At 50.1% G+C, this 25,881-nt stretch overlaps 2 protein-coding genes across 3 annotated transcripts in view; one reads left to right on the forward strand and one right to left on the reverse strand.

Annotated features, from left to right (window-relative positions):
• COMP (cartilage oligomeric matrix protein) overlaps nt 1–350 on the reverse strand; it is a 43,382-nt gene extending 43,032 nt beyond the window's left edge. The window contains exon 1 of the mRNA XM_077788857.1: nt 269–350. The gene's annotated coding sequence lies outside the window, so the exon portion shown is untranslated. The remainder of the gene's footprint in view (nt 1–268) is intronic.
• UPF1 (UPF1 RNA helicase and ATPase) lies at nt 157–23,985 on the forward strand. 2 transcript variants are annotated; one of them, XM_077788855.1, is made up of 24 exons: nt 157–452; nt 6,398–6,540; nt 6,846–6,935; nt 8,114–8,281; nt 9,075–9,255; nt 9,717–9,878; nt 10,484–10,568; nt 10,715–10,813; nt 11,012–11,129; nt 11,881–12,040; nt 12,128–12,246; nt 12,497–12,661; nt 12,841–12,955; nt 13,766–13,909; nt 14,839–15,052; nt 16,698–16,815; nt 17,844–18,000; nt 18,871–19,013; nt 19,691–19,865; nt 20,515–20,596; nt 21,451–21,612; nt 22,326–22,543; nt 22,873–22,995; nt 23,880–23,985. In XM_077788855.1, the coding sequence occupies exons 1-23, from the start codon at nt 228–230 to the stop codon at nt 22,990–22,992; spliced, it is 3,363 nt and encodes a 1,120-aa protein (XP_077644981.1). In that variant the 5' UTR covers nt 157–227; the 3' UTR covers nt 22,993–22,995; nt 23,880–23,985. The 2 variants fall into 2 exon arrangements, with proteins under 2 accessions (XP_077644981.1, XP_077644982.1); XM_077788856.1 differs by having other exon boundaries at nt 158–452; nt 11,021–11,129.
• Nucleotides 23,986–25,881: the final 1,896 nt, after the last annotated feature.

Consider the following 25,881-nt stretch of genomic DNA (forward strand, 5'->3'; position numbering starts at 1 on the left):
TCCCTTCTCCCGCCCGTTAGCTCCGGGGCCGCCCGGCGAGCCGGCGGCGGCGGCGGGTTCGTTTGTGCGTGTGGGTTGGGGCGCGCGGCCTGGTGCGCGCGGCGCATCCCGCCGCTCGCGTAGCGCGGCCGCCCGGGCTCGCTGAGGGGGAAGCCCGCGGCTGCCGCGGCGGGGGCGGGGTGAGGGTGGGGAGGACGGATCCTCCCGGCCCGCAGCAGAACGCCGCCATGAGCGTGGAGGCGTACGGCCCCAGCTCGCAGACCCTCACCTTCCTGGACACCGAGGAGGCCGAGCTGCTCGGCGCCGACACGCAGGGCTCCGAGTTCGAGTTCACCGACTTCACCCTCCCCAGCCAGACGCAGACCCCGCCCGGGCCGGGCCAGGCGGGGCCGGCGCAGGGCCAGGGCGCCCCCGGCGCGGGGCAGGGAGCGCCGGGCCCGCTGGAAGCGCAGGTGAGCGGCGGAGGAGCGGGGGTCGGTGCCCCGGGGGGAGCCCGGCCCCGGGAGCCGGGATTGCGCCGGGATTGCGCCGGGATTGCACCGGGATTCCACCGGGATTGGTGCCGGCAGGAAACTTGCGGCCGAGTCGCGATAGTTGTGGCGTTGCGATGGGGAGGAGGGAAAGAAAAAACCACCGAGGCGGGGTGAAATTCGGGTTCTTTCTCCTTAAAACAATCAGCTTTCGCTGGTGTTTGTTATCCAAAGTTGGGCGCTGACGAAATTCTTTGCTTCTTCTTTACTTCCCCTCGCTAAAATAACGCTTGAATTTCTGCTTGTTATTACTGTGAATGTTGATTTTTTTTTTTTTTTTTAAAATTTCAGTTTCCACTTTGTCGCTACGCAGCTGTTGGGTTTGTTTGGGGATTGTGTGGTAGGGACAAGTTCTGAGCTCTGGTTCTTAGTGGTTTAACAACAGGTTTTAGTTTTATTTTGTTTTGTTTTTTTTTATTATTGCAGTTGATGCCTAGAAGAGAATGAAATTGTATTTATTTAGCAATTCACAACTCGTAGGCAGGGGAGGAATTAGGATTGCAGCTGACAAGAAGTGCAGCAAATGAAGATAACAATCTCAGTGTGCCCGTAGTAAACAACAAAAACTCCAAAGAACTCTCCGGTATTTCTAAAAAAGCCACACTTTTCTCCAGTTTGAAGATCGTGGAATATTCAGGTCCCTCACAGAAATCCCATTATTAACCATTACATGCTTGTACATCACCCACGTGTTAAGGGATGAGTGTAAAAAGGAATTGAGAGTTTTAGGTGAGTTTTTTATGCCCAAACCAAACATCCTGGGCCTGGTTTTTGTCCTTTTCCTTGCAGGAGCTGCCCCAGGTGGGTGTGTGAGTGCAGCAGAATGGGAGCAGGGAGCACATCCAGCTCCACAGGTGTGCAGGGCAGGGCTGAGCGAGGCTTTCTCCTGTGCTGGGGGTTTATCCCAGCACAAATTAAATCAGTTTTTCTGCCTGAAAGTGCTCGGTGACTGCAGGGGTGTGCTCAGGTCACTGTGAGTCAGAGCTCTTGGGTTATTTTCTGTTCATTTGCAGCTCTTGGATTTGGTAGAATTGATCCAGTTTTTGGGCATTGAGAGATCAGAATTATTTTCTGCCAGCAGTAAAATCTCTGTGTACATTAAAAGAGAATTTTAATCACATTTAATTTTAAACCTTTAATGGGTTGTGATCACTCCAGAGCTCCCAGTAGGGAATTTGTGGCCAAGGAGAAGAAAAACCACCCCAAAATCAGCCTCATAAGCTGAAAGTCCAGGCAAGAGGATAATTAATTGGCCTTTTTTTTTGTCTAAACATGTTTGAAAAACCTTTGAGGTCAAAGTAAAAAAAAAAAAATCTCTGGAGAGCACCTTCAGGTACTGGTTTTGTCTCCTGGCTAAAAGGAAGGGATTTTGGGTTGATTTTTTTAAAAACTCAGGGTGGTTTTGAGTTTCTGCAAACTTTTGCGGTCATCCTGCTGCTCATTTTGATGTTAGAAATGTCATTTTTGGGGAGGGACTCTCAGAGGAGGAGCAGGCCCCGTTTCCTCCTGGGTGAAGTAAAACAAAGCCCAGGATCTGCTCAGACCTGCCCCTCTCAATGGGCTCAGGGCTGATAAAATCACAAAATCTGGGGTTTTTTAAAACTTCTGGGCAGAAGTTTTGCTGCCCTCGCTAGATGATTGAAGTTTGTTATTCTTTTTGGCAGGAGGCATCTTAAATAATGACTTCTCCAATTGATCAGGTTTTGCTTAATGAAATATTAGCCCTGTGATTATAATTAAAGCTAATTAAGTAAATAATTGTATTTGGAGCTGAGGAATATTGGAGGTGGAAACTTTTGCTCTGCTGTTTCTGGGGTCTTTTTAAAAAGATGAGTTGAGCCATGCAGGGCACTTCATTTTTTAGGGAAAAACTTCCTTTCCCAATATATTTAATTAATAGTGTTACACTTGATTAGCGGCCAATGGTCGAAAGTAGGAGTAGAGCACAAACATTTTCTACAGAAAATTCTATTCCCATTGTTTGCTAGAATTAAATCAACATAAGAATTTTCGGAAGTGTTTTCAGAGGAATTTAAACCAGAGCAGCTGTGGATCGCCGAGCTGCCCAAGGAGCACCGTGGGAGCGAGGAAGGTGCCCTGGCCGGGCTTTGGGGTCCCTTCCCAGCCCAGAGCAGCCGGGAATTCTGTGGAATTCTCGCTGCTGGGAGCTCGGTGTGGGCGAGCCGGGCTCCCGGGTGGCTCAGCACGCCGGGGCTGGCTTTCCTTTCGTTGCTCTGCTAACAAAGGCTGTTCTGTCCGGGCCACACCAGCCCTCGCTGCTCCCTCCCAGGGGCGAGGCTTTCCTCGGCTTCCTCCTCGGGAAAGGGAACGCGAAAAAAGCGAATCTCCCTCACCCCGCAGTCCCAGCAGAGCCCCGAGGGGAAAGTCACACACCTTTGCCACCCCACCCCAGAATTGTGGGGTTTGGGGGATCCCCTGAGCTGGGGGTGACTCTGTCAGCAGGCTGGTGCTGAAGCCTCTCGCAGGACTTCTCTGGCAGAATACCTGCTGGAGTTAAAGTGCAATTACAGCTCTTGTTGCAGCTTGAAATGCAGCACTTGCAAGCAGAGCTGGGTGAGGAGGCTGCAGGTGTGCTCACCTGGGGCTCTGCTGCTGGCCCGGCTGGGTGTGGGAGCTGGGAGCAGGAGTGAGAGGGGAATATTCTGTCAGCACTGATCCGGGACTCACAGCCTGCAGGATTCCAGAATCCCGGCACGATTTGGGTTGGAAAACCTTCAATCTTAAAGGTCCCAGAGGGAGGGACACCTTCCAGTGTCCCAGGGTGCTCCAAACCCCCTTGGGCACTTCCAGGGATGGTCACAGCTCCTCTGGGAATTCCATCCCACCTTCAATCTTAAAGGTCCCAGAGGGAGGGACACCTTCCAGTGTCCCAGGGTGCTCCAAACCTCCTTGGGCACTTCCAGGGGCAGCCACGGCTTCTCTGGGAATTCCATCCCACCTTCAATCTTAAAGGTCCTAGAGGGAGGGACACCTTCCAGTGTCCCAGGGTGCTCCAAACCCCTTGGGCACTTCCAGGGATGGTCACAGATTCTTGGGAATTCCATCCCACCTTCAATCTTAAAGGTCCCAGAGGGAGGGACACCTTCCAGTGTCCCAGGGTGCTCCAAACCCCCTTGGGCACTTCCAGGGATGGTCACAGCTTCTCTGGGAATTCCATCCCACCTTCAATCTTAAAGGTCCTAGAGGGAGGGACACCTTCCAGTGTCCCAGGGTGCTCCAAACCTCCTTGGGCACTTCCAGGGGCAGCCACGGCTTCTCTGGGAATTCCATCCCAGCCTGGAGGTGGGATATTCCTTCCCAATATCCCACCCAGATTCCCCTTCCCACTTTGAAGCCATTCCCTGTGCTGGGATTCTAGTCCTTGTCCCAAATCCCTCTCCAGCTCTTCTGGAGCCCCTTCAGGCTCTGGAAGTGGCTCCAAGGTGTCCCTGGAGCTTCCCTCCTCCAGCCCGACCTCCAATCCCCACAGGGAACGATCCCTTCCCCATATCCCCCCATCCCCGTGTCCTGTTCCTCCATCCCTCGTCCCCAGTCCCTCTCCAGCTCTCCTGGATCCCTCAGGGACCTCCTGGTGACATCTTCATGCCATGGTGTCACCTCGTTCATGGAACCAGGGACTCCCAGAGTGCTTGGAAGGACCTTCAGTGCCACCCCAGCCCTGCAGGGCCACCTCCCGCTGTCCCGGGCTGCTCCAAGCCCCATCCAGGGATGGAGCAGGCACAGCTTCCCCATCCCCGCTGCTTTCTGCCCCTCAGCTCGGTCCCTGGCCCTTGCTTTGTGTCCCAGGGAATGTTTTGGAGGCCAGCAGAGGAGCGAGGCAGGCCGGGCAGTTTTTGGGAGTAGTTTTGTGGCACCTCTCAGCGCTCAGCCCGGAGCTGCCAAACTCGCCGTGCCAGAAGTTGCAGCCAACATTTTTCCCAGCACAGCAGTGGCCCCCCTGCCACCACAGCTGCCCGTGCCAGGTTTTTAATCCAGTGCACACGGGCTGACATCACAGGAGGGTTTGCAACAATCACTTCCTCATCCACAGCCTGCCAAGGGCTGGGGCTGCACAGCACAGGTGACATCACCGCTGCCTCCCCGAGGGCTGGGACAGCACAGCCACTCCTGCCCTTGACATTTCTTCCTTTTCTGCCTTAAAAAATCCCAAACCGAGCCCAAACTTTACTGCTTTTTTTAAAAAAACAGGAGGGCGGTTTTTTATGAGCACTCAGAAAATGTATTAAAATCAACCAACCTTCAAGTAATGCATTGTTGGGTAGAAATGCCTGGGAATGCTTGTAAGGAGTTCAGATAAACCCCAGGCTTTGGAATCCCACCTGTGCCGGATCAGGCCTTATTTACCTTTTGTACAATGGCTCTGTCAAGTGGAATTGGATATTTGAAGTGGGTATTTCTCTGCTGGCAGTGATCTGAAGTGGATATTTATCTGTGCAGTCTGTTCCCCAGGCAGCTGATGGGATCTGCCCTCACCCCGCTGATATTGCTGCTCCTGCCGTGGGGCTGGATTCCTTTTTCCAGCTTCCCTTTTGCACTCTTGGTTCCTCTGGGCTGATCCTTTCTATTAAAGGCAGAGCTTGGAGATAACACCAATAGAAGTCAGCCCATTTATTGATTGTATTTAAATGCTCCTCATTTCATTTGCAGAACTGGAAACAGAGCTGGTGGCCCAGGACAAGTGGGAAATTGGCTTTGGCCTTTAATTCTTGCAATTGGCTGTTAAATTTTTAATGTGGATCTCTCTAAATGAGAAATAAGCTGAGTTTGCTTCATTACAGCATGAAGAGGGCAACTTTTTAATTTATTTTTTGATTTCTTTTGCTAAAGGTTTTGTGTTCTCCCTGGCAGAATTAAGTTGCACCTCCCAGTTAAATTGCATTAAATCTAAGTTGTTCAAATATTATATCAGAGACAAAGGCCATGAGTGATTTTTGTCCTATTTGGCTGGTTAATATTTATAAATAAATCTTAACTTTACTAATATTGGGGGGGGGGGTAATTATTCCTTTGATAGGGAAATGACCCCAGCACTCCCGTCAGATGTGTTTCGAATATTCCAGCCACTTTGGTGGCCCCTTTCCCACATTTTCCACTCAAAATTAATGTGGATTAAGATAAACTTATCCCTGTTCAGCTTTTGGTGGGATCTTGGCTAAAGAAGACAGAGAATAAACCACATTTTGGGCTCTTTCCCAGCTCAGTATTGGGGTGCTGAAGCCCCTCAGGGCTGGAGAAATTAAACCAGGACACGTGGGAAGCCCAAGGGGCAGCACCTGCAGTGGTCCTGCCAAAATCCCAGCGTGATATCCACCACCTCCTGGTGGTAAAAGTGCCAAAAAATGGAGTTATTTTTGTCAGGAGAAAGGCTGGGGGTGGGAAAGTTGCTGAGACAGCACCAAATGTTGCAGAATTCCATGGTTCTGGCAGTCCATGGTGGATACAGGAAGAGGTGGGGGAAATTCCTGTTCCCAGGTAGATCCCAGGAATAAAAAGAAGGGTGAGAAAACAACTGCTGGAATTGTTGAAATGGAATTTTGTTCTGTAAGGTTGTGGGAAAATGTGAGTGCAGAAAAACAATCTCCTTGTTTTCCTGCTTATCAGTTGGAGCAAGTATCGATTGTGGGATTGCATGGAAAAATGCAATGTGCAGGAAAGCAATCTCCTCCTGGAAACTTTATTCCAACTTATCAGCTGGAGTTGAAATAGTCCTGGAGAGCAGGAGCTGATGAAGCAAATCGTGGTTGTATAATGGCCGTGTATGATGCTCTTGGCAGCAGTTTCTGAGGAGGTTTTTCGGTGCCACACAAGATTTTGGGGCTCATTTTGGGTGTGCACCCCCGTTCCAGGTGAATGGTCCTGATGGGATCCTGCAGAACGGAGCCGTGGATGAGAACGTGGCCAAGACCAGCCAGCTCCTGGCAGAGCTCAACTTCGAGGAGGATGAGGAGGACACTTACTACACCAAGGATCTCCCTGTGCACGCCTGCAGGTCCGGCTTCCAGGAGGGAGAGGGATTTTGGGAGCTGCTCCTGGAGTTCTGGAGCAGGTTTGGAGCTGCCACGTCCACGTTTGGCCAGCTCGGAGCTCCCTGGGGATAAATCCCAGGCTCAGCCACCCCAGTGATGGGGAGTTCTAAAATATTTGTGACTCGCAGCAGGAATCTGCTCCTGTTTGATGCTTCTCCCAGTTTCCTCTTCCCTTATTTTTGTGCCCTGTAAATCCAGTCAGAGTTTGGATTTGGATTTTCCTCTCAGCAATAACTAATCACTTCTGGTTTTCCCCTTGGAATTGCAGTTACTGTGGCATCCATGACCCTGCCTGTGTGGTTTACTGCAACACCAGCAAGAAATGGTTCTGCAACGGGCGTGGAAACACCTCTGGCAGGTAAACGGTGAAATCCTGGAAATCAAAAATCACCTTTGTACCCATTTCCCCTTCTTTCACTCTCGGAGCACCCATGTGTCGGTGTTGGGAACAATGATGTGGAGGACTCTAATGATTTCAGAAGGCTAATTAATTACTTCATTAAACTATTATACTATACTACACTAACAGGAACCAACAACTAACTAAGTAGAAAACTTGTGATTCTCTCCTGAGAGTCCTGACACACACATGGATCCAATTGGTCAGTGAATCTAAACACCAAAATTTTATTAGGTAATCACCTTGGGTAAACAATCTCTGTAGCACATTCTACATGGCACAAACACAGGAGTAGTGAATGAGATAAGATTTGTTTTGATCCTCTTTTCTCAGCTTCTCTCAGGAGAAATCCTGAGAAAGCCGAGTCTCCCTCTGTTCAGAGGGCATGTGAATACCACACCCATGCACTGAGAAATGTTCCCAGCACGGATGGAAAGAGGCAGATCCTGCCAATGTGTGCCACAATAAATAGATTTATCAGTGCTCTAATAATTGCTAGCAAGTTGGAATCCCGGATGCTGAGAATTTTAAACCTTCTGGGCTTAAAGGCACAGACCCATGAGAGAACACTGCACTTGGCCTGAGGTCAGGAACAGGCTTTTCAAATAGATTAATAGCACTGGGATTGTGGGTTTGGAGTTGGTTGGAAGTGTGTAATATCACAGGGTGGAAAACTTGGAGTTTGGGATTTTAGAATATTGAAATAAATATGAAGCAAGACGGAGGTTTTAGGGTGGAGACAGGTTGTTCTTCTTCACCTTCTTCCTTCTTCTTCATGGGTTTGGGTGATGTTTTGTGATTGGAAAGAAAGGTTCGCATTGGGGGCTTTGGGGGATCAGTTGTTGGGTTAAAAGGGAAAATAATCCAGGTGTCCTTTCTTAATTGGACAGTTTAGTTTTTAAAGACCTTGTAATAGGAGTTCGTTAGCCATTTTGTGCTGTGCTCCTGAAAGAGCTGCAGGGTAGTGAGCCTGTAACATAAATCAGAAACAATAAACACCCGAGTCCGAAAATGAAACAGCATCAAGTGCCTTCAACGCCAGCCTGCAGCAATCAATCCTAACACACGTTTGTGGTGTGAAAGTGCTGTGGGTCTGTGCTGTGAATCTTCCCCGTGACCTGTCTCTGTGCCTGCAGCCACATCGTGAACCACCTGGTGAGAGCCAAGTGCAAGGAGGTGACTCTGCACAAGGACGGGCCCCTGGGCGAGACCGTCCTGGAGTGCTACAACTGCGGCTGCCGCAACGTCTTCCTGCTGGGCTTCATCCCAGCCAAGGCTGACTCCGTGGTGGTTCTGCTGTGCAGGTGAGGGAGGCTCTGCTGCCAGCTCTCCTCAGCGTCTGCCTTGAGAAAAAACAGCCCTTGCTTTCATTTTGGCCCAAAATACATCTTAGGTTCTAGTTTGCCACCCTTTTTCCTTCAGGTGGTCGCACACAGCTCAGGGCTGCAGATGGATAACGCAGCAAAGGGAGTTCTCTTCTGCTGGGCAAACATCTTCGTTCTGTAGAAAAGTATTTTTTTCCTGAATTCTGCATTCCTTAATGGAATAAAGGTGTTTTCCCCTCTGAGCTTTGGGAGAGGCACAGCTCCTGTCAGGAAGTGACTCTGGAGCCATGGAACAGTGACTCTCACTCAGGGTGTTTTTCTCTCAGCTCACAGAGTCATTTGAGGCCACAGTAAATCAGAAATTGTTCTGACAGGCTCAGTCAGAACTGAAAATTTATAATTGTGTGTGTTTTAATTCAGTGCTGTCACTGTGTGTTTGCCAGTAGAAATTGTATTTCTGTGGAGGAAGTTCTGTTTGGGAAATAACGTCTTTTTCTGGTCTGTGTGTGCACAATATTCATGGATCATAACCACCTCCAAAGGTGTCATATTTAATATTTTAAATGGCATTTTCAATCCTGGAAAAACCCAAGCAACACTTCTCACAACACTGGAGTAAGAACTGAAAAATGAGTTTTCCCAGCAGACCGGGGTTGTTTTGCTTGGATTTCCCCTGGTTTTTGAGCAGTCTCAGCCCTGTTTTCAGCCTCCACACCAATCTCCCTCACTCTTGTCGGATCTCACAACTCCTGGCTGTGTTCTGGTCCTGCAGGCAGCCATGTGCCAGCCAGAGCAGCTTGAAGGACATCAACTGGGACAGTTCCCAGTGGCAGCCCCTGATCCAGGACCGCTGCTTCCTCTCCTGGCTGGTGAAGATCCCCTCGGAGCAGGAGCAGCTCCGGGCCCGGCAGATCACAGCCCAGCAGATCAACAAACTGGAGGAGCTCTGGAAGGTACAGCCTCAGCTTGCAGGCTTTATTTTACCAGTTCTGAGTGTCTTTTGAAGGAAGGACAAGACTTTTAACAGCTCTGGAAGGCAGAAATCACACCAGGTTTAAATCCTGCACTGCCACAGGGAATTGGTCAGAGCATTCAAGAAATTGTTGAAGGCTTCACCAAGCTGAAAAACAACTTTCCTTGCTCATATCAAGACTTTCAAATATTTCTGCTTTAAGTGATGCCCAGGAGAGCAGGGAATTGTTGCTTCACTCAGTTATGAGGTTTTTAAGACTTTTTTTGTTCATCCTTTAAAATTTAAACTGAGTTTAATATGATTTGTAATGCCCTGGTGCGGCTTTAAGGGTGGTCCCACCTTGGTATCACTGCCTGTATCAGCAAAACACAGTTTTACCAGTCCTGTGCCAAGTTTTATACTTCAAACTGTGAAACAAAACATCTCTGCTTTAATTTCCAGGAAAATCCATCTGCAACCCTCGAGGACTTGGAAAAACCTGGTGTTGATGAGGAGCCCCAGCATGTCCTGCTTAGATACGAAGATGCTTATCAATACCAAAATATATTTGGTCCTCTGGTCAAGCTTGAGGCAGATTATGACAAGAAACTCAAGGAATCTCAGGTAAAATGTGTGAGATTTGCCTTTTCAGGGACTCCTGACCAGGGTCATACGTGGAGTCACAGCACAAAAGGAAGCCTTGAGTGCAAGAAATAAATACTTGAATTGCTGTGGTGTAGCAGCAGTGGGATATCAGCAGTGATGGTGCTGTGGTAGCAGGGAGAGGAGAGGAAAATCCTCACAGTGAGGGGATTTAAGAGATTGAAACACCTGGGAACTTGTCACCTGTTTTGTGTTCAAGTTTTTCTCTCCAAAAACCACCTTCTCTCCCAGAAGTGCAGCTGTTTGTCACCCTCAGAAGCTGCAGTTCCCTGGCAGGGAAATGGGAGTTCTGAGAGCTCCTGGAAACATTTCATGGGGTGTTTGAAGTGGGGGAGAATCACACAGCTGGTGAGCAGGACTTTGTTTCTCATCGTTAACTCTCAGAACAGGATTCACCTTCTGCAGGTGCTGTGAACTCAGCAACAGGAATAAATACAGATTTCTGTGACACTGGAACAGCAAGTTTTGTCATTTCTGCACTGTTTTGAAGCACAGGACTGTGGTGGTTGGCAAACAGCTCTTCAAGAAAATAATAGATAATCTTTTTATCTTTTTTTTCCTCTCAGACCCAAGATAACATCACAGTCAGGTGGGACCTGGGCCTGAACAAGAAGAGAATTGCTTATTTCACTTTGCCAAAGACTGATTCAGGTAAGGACACCTGGACTGTCTCTGTCAGGGCTTTTTTGTACCTTCTGAAGAAAAAACAGCCTTCAGAGCACTCTGAGGGCTGGCCTGGGGTGGCTCTGGAAGGTTTTTGTGGTTGTTCAGAGCTTTTTTCCCCCCTTCCTTTGCAGATATGCGCCTCATGCAAGGAGATGAGATCTGCCTGAGGTACAAGGGAGACCTGGCTCCCCTCTGGAAGGGAATTGGGCATGTGATCAAAGTTCCTGATAGTATCCTTTACTTGGAGAGCCTTCAGCAGGGCCAGCCCACAGCTGGAGTCATTAACAACTCACTTGTTATATCCAAAAGTAATTCTCTGCTAATTTAAAATCTGTTTTTGGGGGAGGGGGCGGGGCTCTGCCAAAGAAAATCACCAAAATTGGGGAGAATAAAATTCAAATTTTTGCTCGAAATTACTACTTAACGAGGTTCTACAGATTATGGTGATGAGATAGCCATCGAGCTGAGGAGCAGCGTGGGAGCTCCCGTGGAGGTCACTCACAACTTCCAGGTGGACTTTGTGTGGAAATCCACTTCCTTCGACAGGTATTGAGGCAGCACCTCTCAGCTTGGCAGGCACTGGATGCACTCGGTGTAGATTTTTTGTTCTTTGCCCTCACCCACTGTTTTCAACCAAAACATTTCTCTTGGTTTGGCACCACCCATCAGAGATCTCAGTGTGTGATCAACACCTGGTATTGGTTCAGAGAGGCTAGAAATTGAATTAATGGCATGAAGCGGCCAATTTTTCTCATTTTGAAGGGTTTGTTGCAAAGATATCAAAGGGAGAAATTTACCTTATATTTAATTATACTTGAAATGTAAGAAGAAAAACAGTTTTATAGTTGAGCTTCCTGAAATTGCTTTAAACAGTTAAAATATCAACATTTGGCTGTGGGGCCCACAGGCTTCAGCCAAGTCGCTGTGTGGTAAGACAGGGCTTAGCTTCTTGTCCTGTTATTATAATTTCCTATTAGTAGTATATCCTATTATTATTATCTCCTCTTATCCTATTATTTTCTTCATTATGGCTGCAAACTCTTGCACCTCAAATTACTGTCCCAGATTCTGTCACCAAAGCTGGTGTTCCTCCACGTTTTTCTGGGAATACCTTGTAATGTTCACGTGGGGAAAAAGCAAAATTTGTGTTCTCAGAGTGTAATTTCTGTGATTTTAATTCTGTTAATAAGTGTTGGCTGTTCACTTTCCTATTTGTGTCTGGTACCTGGTGTGGGACACCTGGGGGTGCTTCACACTGATCTTTAGGAATAATTTTCCTGCTTTTCCTTCGTTTCAGGATGCAGAGTGCTCTGAAGACGTTTGCAGTGGACGAGACCTCGGTGTCTGGGTACATTTACCACAAACTGCTGGGCCACGAGGTGGAAGATGTCATCATCAAATGCCAGCTGCCAAAACGCTTCACAGCCCAGGGCCTCCCTGATCTCAACCACTCTCAGGTAACCTCATCTCCTCTCACAGAGGTTAAACAGCTTCAATCCTCTGCTGGGAATGTTAAATGACAATAAATTTTTTTCCTTTTTTAGGTTTATGCTGTCAAGACCGTCCTGCAGCGTCCTCTGAGCCTTATCCAGGGTCCCCCTGGCACTGGGAAAACAGTGACATCAGCCACCATCGTGTATCACCTGGCCAGGCAGGGCAATGGGTGAGAGCTGCTCGCTCTGAGCCCCTAGGGATGAGCTTGATTCATGCAAAGAATCACCTGGATTTTAAAAGCAAAAGTCATGCGTGTCATTGAACTGTATTTTCTGGGGAGACTTGGGCTCGTTGCATAAAACACCCTTCCCCAGCATATTTTAGGGGATGTGTTACTACTTATATTTTATTGCAAGTCTAGTGGAAAAAGAATTCTAGTTTGTTGAGAGCTCTGGCTGATTCCTGGCTGGTTTTCCCAGGCCTGTGCTGGTGTGTGCCCCCAGCAACATCGCTGTGGATCAGCTGACAGAGAAGATCCACCAGACTGGCCTCAAGGTGGTTCGTCTGTGTGCCAAGAGCCGTGAGGCCATCGACTCCCCCGTGTCCTTCCTGGCCCTGCACAACCAGATCAGGAACATGGACAGGTGAGGAATGAGGAAAAAAACTCCATTTTTGGTGTTTGTGATGGGCGCAGCTGAGGGGTTCTGTCAACCCAGCACCGTGGTTTGCTTGATGGGATTATTTTGCTTCAGTTAAAAACCACTTTGACTGCAATCCTACAAAGCTGGGTGGGCTGTAAAGCAAAATTCCTGTTTATTTTCAGCATGCCAGAGCTTCAGAAGCTGCAGCAGCTCAAGGATGAGACTGGAGAGCTTTCCTCTGCTGACGAGAAGCGGTACCGGGCGCTGAAGCGCACGGCGGAGCGGGAGCTGCTGATGGTGAGGGCCGGGGCTGCCACCCCAAAATCCCTGCTGCACCCCGAAATCCCTGGGACTGCCACCCCAAAATCCCCGGGACTGCCACCCCAAAATCCCTGCTGCACCCCGAAATCCCTGGGACTGCCACCCCAAAATCCCTGCTGTACCCCGAAATCCCTGGGACTGCCACCCCAAAATCCCTGCTGCACCCTGAAATCCCTGGGACTGCCACCCCAAAATCCCCGGGACTGCCACCCCAAAATCCCTGCTGCACCCCGAAATCCCTGGGACTGCCACCCCAAAATCCCCGGGGCTGCCACCCCAAAATCCCTGCTGCACCCCCAAATCCCTGGGGCTGCCACCCAAAATCCCTGCTGCACCCCCAAATCCCCGGGGCTGCCACCCCAAAATCCCTGGGGCTGCCACCCCGAAATCCCCAGGGCTGCCACCCCAAAATCCCTTCTGCACCCCCAAATCCCTGGGGCTGCCACCCCAAAATCCCTGCTGCACCCCCAAATCCCTGGGGCTGCTGCCCCAAAATCCCCGGGGCTGCCACCCCAAAATTCCCAGGGCTGCCCACCCAAAATCCCCGGGGCTGCCACCCCAAAATCCCCAGGGCTGCCCACCCAAAATCCCTAGGGCTGCCACCCCGAAATCCCCGGGGCTGCCAGCCTGAAATCTCTGCGACCATCCCAAATCACTGCCGCCCATCCACCCCAGTGGTGCCCCCATCCCCGTGCCCCCATCCCCTTGCCCCCATCCCCGTGCCCCCATCCCCGTGCCCCCATCCCCGTGCCCCCCCGGTGCTGATGGTGCTCCCTGCTGCCCCAGAACGCTGATGTGATCTGCTGCACGTGTGTGGGAGCTGGAGACCCCAGGCTGGCCAAGATGCAGTTCCGCTCCATCCTCATCGACGAGAGCACGCAGGCCACCGAGCCGGAGTGCATGGTGCCCGTGGTGCTGGGGGCCAAGCAGGTAAAGCCTGGGAACCCCAAAAATTACCTTGGAAACACAGCAGGAGTAGCACTGAGCAGCCACACTCCCAGTGCAGGCACACAGGATTTTCCTTTTCTGTAACGTAAACTTACCTGACTTAATTTTGGGATCAGCCCTGTTCCTTTTTGGGATCAGCCCCGTTCATTTTGGGGTCAGCCCTGTTCATTTTGGGGTCAACCCTGTTCATTTTGGGTTTGCCCTGCTGGTTCCTGTTTCCATGGCCTGGAAGGTGTTGGTGCTGTTGGAACAATCTGGAGAGTGAACAAGATTTCCTATGAAAATTATAATCTGAAAAGAGAGTGACACTAAAGGTTGCTGAGCCTTTGGGGAGAGCTGAAGCTTATCCCGAGTCAGAATGATTAATTCCTAGTATGTCAGAGGATGGTTTAAACTGACAGAGAGTGGGTTTGGATTTTATATTTAGGGGAAATCGTTGCCTGTGAGGCAGGGGAGGGGCTGGGATGGAATTCCAGAGAAGCTGTGGCTGCCTCATCCTTGGGAGTGTCCAAGGCCAGGTTGGAGAGGAGAAGCTCCAGGGAGAGCTCAGAGCCCCTTGCAGGACCTGAAGGGGCTCCAGGAGAGCTGGGAAGGGACAGGATACAGGGAATGGCTCCCACTGCCAGAGGGCAGGGCTGGGTGGGATTTTGGGAAGGGATTGTTCCCTGGGAGGGTGGGGAGGGAATGGGATGGAATTCCCAGAGCAACTGGGGCTGCCCCTGGATCCCTGGCAGTGCCCAAAGCCAGGCTGGAGCCACCTGGGACAGCAGGAAGGGCCCCAGGGGTGGCCCTGGGTGGGATTTAAGATCCTCCCATCCCAAATGGCCATTCTCCATTTTCCAGTAGCATATTTCAATTATCCCAACCAACCTCCAGCAACCAAACTGAGCCGTGCCAAACTCTCCCCACAGCTGATCCTGGTGGGTGACCACTGCCAGCTGGGGCCCGTGGTGATGTGCAAGAAGGCAGCCAAGGCGGGGCTGTCGCAGTCGCTGTTTGAGCGGCTGGTGGTGCTGGGCATCCGGCCCATCCGGCTGCAGGTGCAGTACCGCATGCACCCCGCGCTCAGCGCCTTCCCCTCCAACATCTTCTACGAGGGCTCGCTGCAGAACGGGGTCACCGCAGGTAAGGGGCTGCAGCACCTGGGCAGCACCTGGGCAGGGAGCAGGAACGGGGTCACTGCAGGTAAGGGGCTCTGCAGCACCTGGGCAGGGAGCAGGAACGGGGTCACTGCAGGTAAGGGGCTCTGCAGCACGTGGGCAGGGAGCAGGAACGGGGTCACTGCAGGTAAGGGGCTGCAGCACCCCAGCAACACCACAACAGGGCAGCAGGAACAGGGTCACCGCAGGTAAGGGGCTCTGCAGCACCTGGGCAGGGAGCAGGAACGGGGTCACTGCAGGTAAGGGGCTGCAGCACCTGGGCAGGGAGCAGGAACGGGGTCACTGCAGGTAAGGGGCTGCAGCACCCCAGCAACACAACAACAGGGCAGCAGGAATGGGGTTACTGCAGGTAAGGGGCTGCAGCACCTGGGCAGGAAGCAGGAATGGGGTCACTGCAGGTAAGGGGCTGCAGCACCCCAGCAACACAACAACAGGGCAGCAGGAATGGGGTTACTGCAGGTAAGGGGCTCTGCAGCACCTGGGCAGGGAGCAGGAACGGGGTCACTGCAGGTAAGGGGCTCTGCAGCACCTGGGCAGGGAACAGGAACGGGGTCACCGCAGGTAAGGGGCTGCAGCACCTGGGCAGCACCTGGGCAGGGAGCAGGAACGGGGTCACTGCAGGTAAGGGGCTCTGCACCCCAGCAACACCACAACAGGGCAGCAGGAACAGGGTTACTGCAGGTAAGGGGCTGTAGCACCTGGGCAGCACCTGGGCAGGGAGCAGGAACAGGGTCACTGCAGGTAAGGGGCTGCAGCACCTGGGCAGGGAGCAGGAACGGGGTTACTGCAGGTAAGGGGCTCTGCAGCACCTGGGCAGCACCTGGGCAGGGAACAGGAACGGGGTCACCGCAGGTAAGGGGCTCTGCAGCACCTGGGCAGGGAGCAGGAATGGGGTCACTGCAGGTAAGGGGCTGCAGCACCTGGGCAGGGCAGCAGGACCCTGCCCTGCCTCAGAAAGGGAGCTGGGAGACAGGCAGGAGGGAGATCTGAGCAGGCGTGTTCCCAGCATGGGCACACGGAGTTTTCCATATTATAAACCTGGCTGACTTCATTTTGGGGTCAGTCCTGTTCATTTTGGGGTCAGTCTTTTTCATTTTGGGCTTAGTCCTGGTCATTTGGGCGTTAGTCCTGGTCATTTTGGGCTTATTCTTGTTCATTTTGGGGGTTAGTCCCGTTCATTCTGGGGTCAGTCCTGTTCTTTTGAGGTTAGTCTCATTCATTTTGGGGTCAGTCCTGTTCATTTTGGCGTCAGCCCCGTTCATTTTGGGGTCAGCTCTGTTCATTCTGGGGTCACCCTGTTCATTTTGGGTTTGCCCTGCTGGTTCCTGTTTCCATGGCCTGGAAGGTGTTGGTGCTGTTGGAACAATCTGGAGAGTGAACAAGATTTCCTATGAAAATGATCATCTGAAAAGAGAGTGACACTAAAGGTTTCTGAGCTTTTGGGGAGAGCTGCAAATCTTGAGCAGGGATCAAAGCAGGCATTCTCTCATCTGGGTTTGGATTTTTAATAAAAAAAAATGAGCATTAGGCTTCATTTGGAGGCGCTTTGATATGGAAATTGCCAAGTGGTGTTGCTGATTTGTTCTGCTCCCTGTTGCTGTGCTCCTCAGCTGACAGGGTGAAGAAAGGCTTTGATTTCCAGTGGCCCCAGCCTGACAAACCCATGTTCTTCTACGTGACCCAGGGACAGGAGGAGATTGCCAGCTCGGGCACCTCTTACCTCAACAGGTGAGCAGACCTCTGGTCTCTGAACCTGGCCTCCGTGTGCAGGGCAGGGCTGCTGATTCCTCAGGGGATAAACCCTGATTTTTGCTTTAATAAAGCCTCCGTCAGGGGCTGCAGCCTGAGCTGCGTTTTGGGGTTGGTTTTCCCTGGGCTCCTTTCGTAGGAGGAGGAGGAGGGAGCAGCTCAGAGCTGAGCTGGGCTGGGATTGTGTGGAGGAGTTCACCCTCACTGGGTGTAGAAGGAGCAGGGGATGATAAAATGCCTGATGTGGGTGAGTTTGGGCCAGCAGGAAATGCTGATCAAGTCACATTTTGAATTCCAATAACTCCTCAAGCAGAAGCCTAAATCTTAGATTTAGTTCAAAAGGGATGGAAATTAACTTTTTTTTTCCCCATCCCTTTTTTTCTGCACATTCAACCTTCTTTTTCAACAAATAAATTTAAAATCTGCTCCTCTTGGGTCATGGTTGTTCACGTGTCTGGCAGGGAAACCAGTCCAACTTGTGAAAAAAATATCAGTTGAGATATTTTTAATCTCAGTCTGTTTCCTGAGCAGCATGTGCAAGACTGGATACAGTGGAGCAGATTGTGCACGAGCAAACAGCACAATGCTTGGCTGATAGGGGGCATTGACATTGAAAATATTCTATATTTAAAGCTTTAAGATAAAGCAGCCGAAGGATCTGGGGGATGTTTGGAATGATGCTGATTGTAAAAGTTCCATGTGTACATTTAACTCCAGCAAGGAACTCCATTTGGACTTGAGGAGGTTTTGCTGTCTGTTGTGCAGTTCTGAGAAGGTGGAGGTGAAATCTGTGTGATTCTGAGGCCTTGGGGATGTTGGTTTTGGCCCACATTCCTCTGTGCATGTCCAGGCTGAGGAGCTCGAGCCAAATTAATTGCAGTGCTCGAGCCAAATTGATCTTTCCATTCAAGCACCCTCACATGGGAGGCTTTTAAATCCCATTAACTGCCTAAAAACTGAGTCCTGATGCCCTGACCCTCCTTGGCTGACCCAATCTGCCTCTCCAGGACGGAGGCTGCCAACGTGGAGAAGATCACCACGAAGCTGCTGAAGGCTGGGGCCAAGCCTGACCAGATTGGCATCATCACCCCCTACGAGGGGCAGCGCTCCTACCTGGTGCAGTACATGCAGTTCAGTGGCTCCCTGCACACCAAGCTCTACCAGGTACTGCACAGAGCCCAAAATCACAGATTGTGACAATCCTAAGGGGTTTTATGTTCATTCCACATTCAGGCCCAGTCTGTGTTGATGGATTTTTGAGTTGGTTTTGGTTAATACCGATCAGTTTTTGGGTTTTTAAGTTGGTTTTGGTTAAAATCAAGAAGAGTTAGGAGGTACCAATGGGAAGAGGGAAAATCTGTGTGGAAAAAGGCTCCAACAAATCCTCTGAGGCACAGGAGGGAGAGGTCACTGTGGAAAACCTTGTGCCTTCATCAGCCCTCCATGCCAAGGGACGTGCAGGAAACCAAGCAAATAAATCCTGGTGGCCACACGATTATTTGCTTGGGAACACATCCTGCCATCAGTGCAACTCCTCCACCAAACAGAAAAATGAGCTGCTACAAACAGCCCAATTCTGTGTTTAATATGGTCTTGTTTTGCAAGGCTGAGAACTTGAGCAGTGTTTTCACTGCAGGGAGGCTTGGTGGAAATATTTTTCCCTGTGCCAGCAATGATGTGTCCCTCTCACTGAGGTTTCTCAGAGCTAATTTGGATCCTCTCATCCTACAAAATTTTGGAACAGTCAGAACTTTCTGGCAACATCCTCAAGCAAAGAGCTGCTTTGCACAGTTTTGGGGAAACAGGAGAACCATGAAGCTCTGAACATGAAAGGAATTTCTCCTAAACTGAGACTCCTTGTTCCCCTCTGGGAATTCCTCAGTGCCCGGAGGAATTACCAAATCATTCCTCGCTCCAAAACCAACATTTTTCTCAGCTGGTGGAAGGCTCAGTGCGTGGCCAGGGCCTTTGGCAGTGCCTGGTGGTGGCAGAGCTGTTTTCCTTCCGTGCCTGAGGTGTTTTCCTGTGTTGCAGGAAGTGGAAATTGCAAGTGTGGACGCCTTCCAGGGCAGGGAGAAGGATTTCATCATCCTGTCCTGTGTGAGGGCCAACGAGCACCAGGGCATTGGCTTCCTCAACGACCCCAGGAGGCTCAACGTGGCCCTGACAAGAGCCAGGTAAAGGGGAGCTGGGCGTGGAGAGGGATGGAGGGACAGGACACAGGGAATGGCTCCCCAGAGAGCAGGGCTGGTGGGACACTGGCAAGGAATTCTTCCCTCTGGGAGTGGAATTCCCAGAGCAGCTGGGGCTGCTCCATCCCTGGCAGTGCCCAAGGCCAGGTTGGAGCAGCTTTAGGGTGTCCCTGCCCATGGCAGGGGTGGCACTGGATGGGCTTTAAGGTCCCTCCAGCCCAAACCATTCTGTGCCATGTTTATCTGCTCATCTCAGCCCCTGTCACCGTTTGGCATCAGTAAAATTTGGAAGTCACCACGTCCTTCCCGTTTTCAGCACAGATCCCTTCATCTGCTGCTTTGTCACTTCCAGCAACCATTTTTGGGGTTTTTTGGGGTTTTTTTTAAATGGGTTTGATTGCAGAGAGGCTGAGGTGGAATCCAGCACGGTGTTGCTTGGCCTCCCTGGTGTTTGCAAGCTTCAAAGCCAGCACGGGGGGTTTGGGTGGACACGGAGGGAGCCTGAAGGAGGAACTGCCTGCAGCAATCCCCTTCCAGCTGTTGAGCCACATCTGGAATGGTTGCTGTAAACAATTCCAGTTGCACCAGAACCCAGGGGCTGTTCTGACAGCGAGGTGGTTTTAACATCTCCGGGTTAACTGCGGCTCCTCTGCCCTCCACAGGTACGGGGTGATCATTGTGGGGAACCCCAAAGCCCTGTCCAAGCAGCCCCTCTGGAATCACCTCCTGAATTACTACAAGGAGCAGAAGGTGCTGGTGGAGGGGCCCCTGAACAACCTGCGGGAGAGCCTCATGCAGTTCAGCAAACCCCGCAAGCTCGTCAACACCATCAACCCCGTGAGTGACCTGCCCTGGCCCCGGGGCTGCTGACAGCAGCCAATTAGGCCCTGATGCCTTAATTAATCCTAAATGGGTGGAATGAGCCACCCACACAGCCTCACGCCCCCAGAAGTTTCCATTTTTGCTGCCTTTTGGTGCAGCGTGACTTCAGGGGGAAGCAGCTGCTGCTGCTGTCCCCGGGCTGAGCAAACTTCATTATTTCTTTGTAATTGCAGGATTTGATTAGGGCTGAATCCTGAGGTGAATGAAATGAAGGAACTGGTTTGTGTAGAAAGGGCAAAGTCACTTTTAACCCTCAAGCTGCAAGGTTTATATTTGATATTTAACATAAATTATTGTTGGAGGGGGGCTTGGCAGCCACCACAGAACAGTGAATGGAGCAAGGGAATTGCCAGAGCCTCAGAATAGACTGAAAACTCATCAGGAGTCCCACAGTTTGGGACAGGCTGCTGGAAAATCTTACTTTTGGTATTCAGGATGTGGCTGAAATAATAATTAAAGGTTTTCTATGTGTTAGAACTAATTTCCACAACATTGGCGTGATCTGTGGGGTTTTATGGATTTTTACCCAAAATAGCTTCCACTGAGGTTGCAGTGCAAGGGAAAAAAATTGAGGATGAGTGCCTAATTGCCAAAATCTCTGCAGGGTGCCCGTTTCATGACCACTGCCATGTATGATGCACGAGAGGCCATCATCCCTGGCTCTGTCTACGACCGCAGCAGCCAAGGTAAAGAAAATGCCCAAAATTCACTTTCAGGGCTTGCTTTTTCTCCTAACCACCCCCTGAGGGGTCACATCTTACACGCTTCAAACTTTGAAACTTCTTAAAGGCTTTTCAACGTGTGAAAATTTTGAATTTGTTAAAGATTTAAACTTCAAACTGCGGAAATGGAATTTGAGAGCTGGAATTTTGGTGCAATTTGAGGGCTGAAAATGTTTGGGATGAGTTTAAGGGCTGAAAATGGGATTGATTTAAGGACTGAAAACGTTTGGGGTAAATTTGAGGGCTGAAAAATTTGGGATGAAGTTGAGGCTGAAATATTTGGGGTAAATTTGAGACTGAAGTGTCTGGGATGAATTTGAGGCTGAAAAATGTTCAGGATGAATTTGAGGCCGAAATGTTTGGGATGAATTTAAGGACTGAAAATGCTTTGGATGAATTTAAGGACTGAAAATGCTTTGGATGAATTTAAGGACTGAAAATGCTCAGGATGAATTTGAGGCTGAAATGTTTGGGATTTAATTTAACAACTGAAAATATTTGGGATGAATTTGAGGACTGAAAGTCTCGAGCCTGGATTTTGCTCTCTGTAAATAGACTCCCAACCTGAGGTGTGCAGAGCAAGTGCAAAATGAGGGGAAAAGGAGAGTGAGAAGCATTTCAGGAGTCTCAGGTGCTGCTGTGGGGATGAGGAGAGCGTGTTGGGTGGATTTATGGAATTCCCAGGAATGAGCAGCCAGGCAGAAACGCTGCTGGCTCTTGGCAGGGGGAGCTCGTCCTTGTCCATCCTGCTCCAGGGCACGGGATTGATGCTGAAAAACGCAGAATTCCTGCAGTGCCTGTGCTTTCCCCTCTCCCAGGGCGTCCATCCAACATGTACTTCCAAACCCACGACCAGATTGGGATGATCAGTGCTGGCCCCAGCCACGTCACTGCCATGAACATTCCCATCCCCTTCAACCTCGTCATGCCCCCGATGCCACCCCCGGGCTACTTCGGCCAGGCCAACGGCCCCGCTGCAGGTAAAGGGGGAGGAACGCCCAGGGAGCCTTCTGGGAGGGGTCAGAGTCCCTAAAAAGTGTCTTGGTACCTGTGAAAAACACCAGTCGCTTGGTTTTTAAAAATTTTTAAAGTGTAATAATAATAATAAGATGGTTATAAAAATAGTAACACAATTGGAGTAATAAAGTTTAGAGTTAGGACAATTACAAGACAATAAATGGCAAAGAATTACGGATGCTCTCGGACACTAAGTCATGAAAAGCATCCCTTGTGAACAAAGGAATCACCCTTAAACCAATACACTTGTTGCATATTCATACATCCTTCATGGTTATGCATGAATTTTATTCTAAACAAGAAACTCTGTCTGTTGTGTGTCAACTGTTTCCTTTGATCCCCTGGCATCTTTGAGTCTGGGCAAGGCCTGAAGAAATTAGCTTTTTCTGATAAGAAAACCATAAATTCCTCTCCTTTGGAAGATTTAGGTGTTCCTCAAAGCGAGTATCTCATTCCTAAAAAAAACCTTGCCCCACATACACAGTCTCTATTTTAACATTATGTTGTAACCTAAAACTACATTTAACACACTACGTAAGAGAATTAATACAGCATCACTTTCTAACATCACACCTATAATATTCATTGCGATACTTGCGAAAAGCCAATGATAAAATCTGCATTTTTCACATACCTGCCCAAGGCTCACTGCTGGCTGCCATGGACTCTTTTGCAGGCCGTGGGGCTCCCAAGGGGAAGACGGGCCGTGGCGGGCGGCAGAAAAACCGATTTGGGATTCCTGGCACCAGCCAGTCCAACCTCCCCAACAGCCAGGCCAGCCAGGACGTGGTGTCCCAGCCCTTCTCCCAGGGCCCCCTGACCCAGGGCTACATCTCCATGAGCCAGCCCTCACAGATGAGTCAGCCTGGGCTCTCCCAGCCGGAATTATCCCAGGTGAGCGCCGATTTGGGGATAGCAGAGCTTTTTCCTGGGGTTGGTGTTGGTGCTTGGTGCCTGCACCTCCTCCCTCCTGAGGGAAACGAAACTGAAACTGCTCTCAGTGACTCAGCTGAAATATTTACACCCTGTACTGTTGGGGGCAGGAAAGTGAAATATTCCTTCAGCTGATAAACAGCTCAAAAACCCCTTAATATAGGGAAATTCTGCACCAAAAAAGCAGATTTTAAACAACCAAACCCTCTCAGCTGTGTCATTAACCTGGTTCTGCCTTGCACTTGAGCTGGACAGTGATTTTGAGGCTTCCCTCACCTTTCCCCCTGCAGGACAGTTACCTTGGTGATGAGTTTAAATCCCAGATTGACGTGGCGCTGTCACAGGACTCAACTTACCAGGGGGAACGAGCATATCAACATGGTGGAGTGACGGGACTGTCACAGTATTAGAGTGTAAGGCCCCTGTGCCCTCCCTGAGCTGAACTGTCCCTTTACTCTGATTTAAACTGTTCCTTCCCCTGATTTAAACTGTCCCCTCACCTGATCTAAGCTGTCCCTCCCTGATTTAAGCTGTCCCTCCCTGATTTAAGATGTCCCTCCCTGATTTTAGCTGTCCCTTTACTCTGATTTTAGCTGTCCCTCCCTGATTTAAGATGTCCCCTCCCTGATTTTAGCTGTCCCTCCCTGATTTAAACTGTCCCTTTACTCTGATTTAAATTGTCCCTCCCTGATTCAAGCTGTCCCTCCCTGATTTAAGCTGTCCCTTTACTGTGATTTTAGCTGTCTCTCCCTGATTTAAACTGTCCCTTTACTCTGATTTAAATTGTCCCTCCCTGATTCAAGCTGTCCCTCCCTGATTTAAGATGGCCCCTCCCTGATTTTAGCTGTCCCTCCCTGATTTTAGCTGTCCCTTTACTCTGATTTAAATTGTCCCTCCCTGATTTTAGCTGTCCCTCCCTGATTTAAGATGTCCCCTTACTCTGATTTAAGCTGTCCCTTTACTCTGATTTAAACTGTCCCTCCCTGATTTTAGCTGTCCCTCCCTGATTTTAGCTGTCCCCTTACTCTGATTTAAATTGTCCCTCCCTGATTTAAATTGTCCCTCCCTGATTTTAGCTGTCCCTCCCTGATTTTAGCTGTCCCCTTACTCTGATTTAAACTGTCCCTCCCTGATTTTAGCTGTCCCTTTACTCTGATTTAAACTGTCCCTCCCTGATTTTAGCTGTCCCTCCCTGATTTTAGCTGTCCCTTTACTCTGATTTAAACTGTCCCTCCCTGATTTTAGCTGTCCCTCCTGAGCAGGGCCACCCCTAACTCCGCTCTCCTTCCACCCCTAGGTTGAGGAAGAAGAGCTAAGCTTGTGTGGAGCTTAGTTCATCAGCATTTTATTCTGGGTAATAAAAAAAATAAAATAAAATGGATACCTGTTTTCCACTGCTAAAACTGAAGCACCACTGTGTGAGAGCAACAGGAGAAAGAAACCAACCAACGGAGAGAGGAGAGAGAGAGAGGAGCGCGCGAGAGAGCCACTGCTGGAGCTCACTGAGACAAGGAGACTGACAAGGAGAGGAGACAGAGCCCTGGAGGACTGGCTGGCGCCTCGTGGGGAGGAACTCACCCAGCAGGAGAGCTCAGCTGAGTCCCTGCTCCCCCGTCAGCCCAGCTCCGGAGAAGGGCCTTAACAAAGCAGGTTTCACTTCATTCCATACTTCTCTTGGCGGGCAGGGCATTACCTTTCAGAGCAGATGGGGAGAGGAAAACCCTCATCTCAGAGTTGGGCTCCTTTTGCCAGGGGTACTACAAACATTTTAGCAGGAACTGTTTACATTTTAGAAGCAGAGTATCTGAGAGAGGAGGGGGGGAAACAAAAAAGAGAGGAAGTCCCTGCCTGGGTGACAGCCAGCCAAGCAGAAATCCAGCTGCTGCTCAACTCTGAGGTGCAGGTTTTGTTGTCCAACACTGGCTCTGAAATTTGTTGTCATCGTGTCGCCCACATTCTGAACGAGGTGGTTTTAAAGAGATTCTTTCAAAAAGAGCACTGAATTTTTAAAGAAGTTTTGTCTCTGAATTCTTAGTGGTGGACCTGGGAGATTTAGATCCTTGTTCTGAGAAGCTTATATTACAAAAAAAACTTTAAAAAAACCAAAAAAAAAAACCCAAAAAAATACGTTTCAAAGAAAAATTAGAGCAACATCCTTGAGAACTTTCAGTGTGATTTCAAGTTGCAGCAATCAGCCTCTTCTTCCTACATGGGATAGGTTTAGAGTGAGAGGAGCCTGCGTGCTCGAGCAGGAGGGTTTCAAAGTGTTTTCTGTATGCTTTAATTGGCAACTGTCTGGACTCTACTCTGTGAAAAACAGCCTTTCTGTACGATGAACTTTATGCTTGAAAGGGGACGGGTTCCTGTGCCCTTCGGCCCTGGAGGGAAGGTGCAGCCAGGCCTGCTTTGGTCCCCACGGGTGTGGGGCAGGAGTAGTGGAAATTGGGGATTATTTTGGATGGAAAGTAAAGACTCCACGCCGCTGCAGGAGCAGGAGGGACAAACGGACAAAGCAGGCAGGTGGTGGAAGGTGGTGGCCTCTGAGAGACAGAGCTGGGTTTAATTTGGGACAACGGGTCAGGCTTTGGGGTGGCTTCCTGGGTGGTGAAGGCAGGAGAGGGACAGAGTGAGGTGTGAAGCCAAGTTTGCAGGGGGAAGAAGTCAGAACGAGCTTTGCTTTGCGGAAGCAGAGTTTCCAGCCCAGCTGGGGATCAGGGCTGGGAAGAGCCCACGAGGAGAAGCCATCCATGCTCTGAGTTGTGGCCATGTCTGAAATACTCACAGGGGACATTTGGGAGCTTTTCATTTCTGTCAAAACCTTTTTTTAGGGACAGCGCAGAGAGAGAATTGATTCCTCCAGCCCCGTTCTTAGCAGATCCTGAATTAGAATAACCTCTACCTCCCAATTGGCCAGCAGCAGCAGAGATGGAGCCAGGCCTGGGTGTTCCTCAGGCTGGAGTTAAGCTTTACACTCAAAGGGCTCTGAGTGTTTGTAGTCCTTTTCTTTTTGGGGGGAAAACTCAAAATACCTCTCATCTGAATGTACTCAAACAGCTCCAACCCCGTTTTGTAGCCGGGGAGGGGGAACCTTTCATTCCTGTCCTTCCTGGAGATCCCTGCCTGGAGTTGCTGGATTTGCCCCCAGAGCAGCCCTGGTGTGGAACAGCCCCAGCCCCGGGGGGGAGCTGCAGAAACTGCAAAAACCACAAAAAACTCAACTCACAAAACCCATTCTTTTCTCATCCAAAGCCTCCAGAGTTTAGACTTCAAAACAGTGAAAGAATGGAGACACAGGCCAC

The sequence above is a fragment of the Lonchura striata genome, chromosome 28 (assembly GCF_046129695.1).
Source record: "Lonchura striata isolate bLonStr1 chromosome 28, bLonStr1.mat, whole genome shotgun sequence".
Taxonomy (NCBI): domain Eukaryota; kingdom Metazoa; phylum Chordata; class Aves; order Passeriformes; family Estrildidae; genus Lonchura; species Lonchura striata.

Coding starts and splice junctions, on each gene's coding strand:
- UPF1 (XM_077788855.1), top strand. CDS start 228: ATGAGCGTGGAGGCGTACGGCCCCAGCTCGCAGACCCTCACCTTCCTG. Junction 453..6,397: donor CGGGCCCGCTGGAAGCGCAG/GTGAGCGGCGGA, acceptor CCCCCGTTCCAG/GTGAATGGTCCTGATGGGAT. Junction 15,053..16,697: donor GCAGAACGGGGTCACCGCAG/GTAAGGGGCTGC, acceptor TGTGCTCCTCAG/CTGACAGGGTGAAGAAAGGC.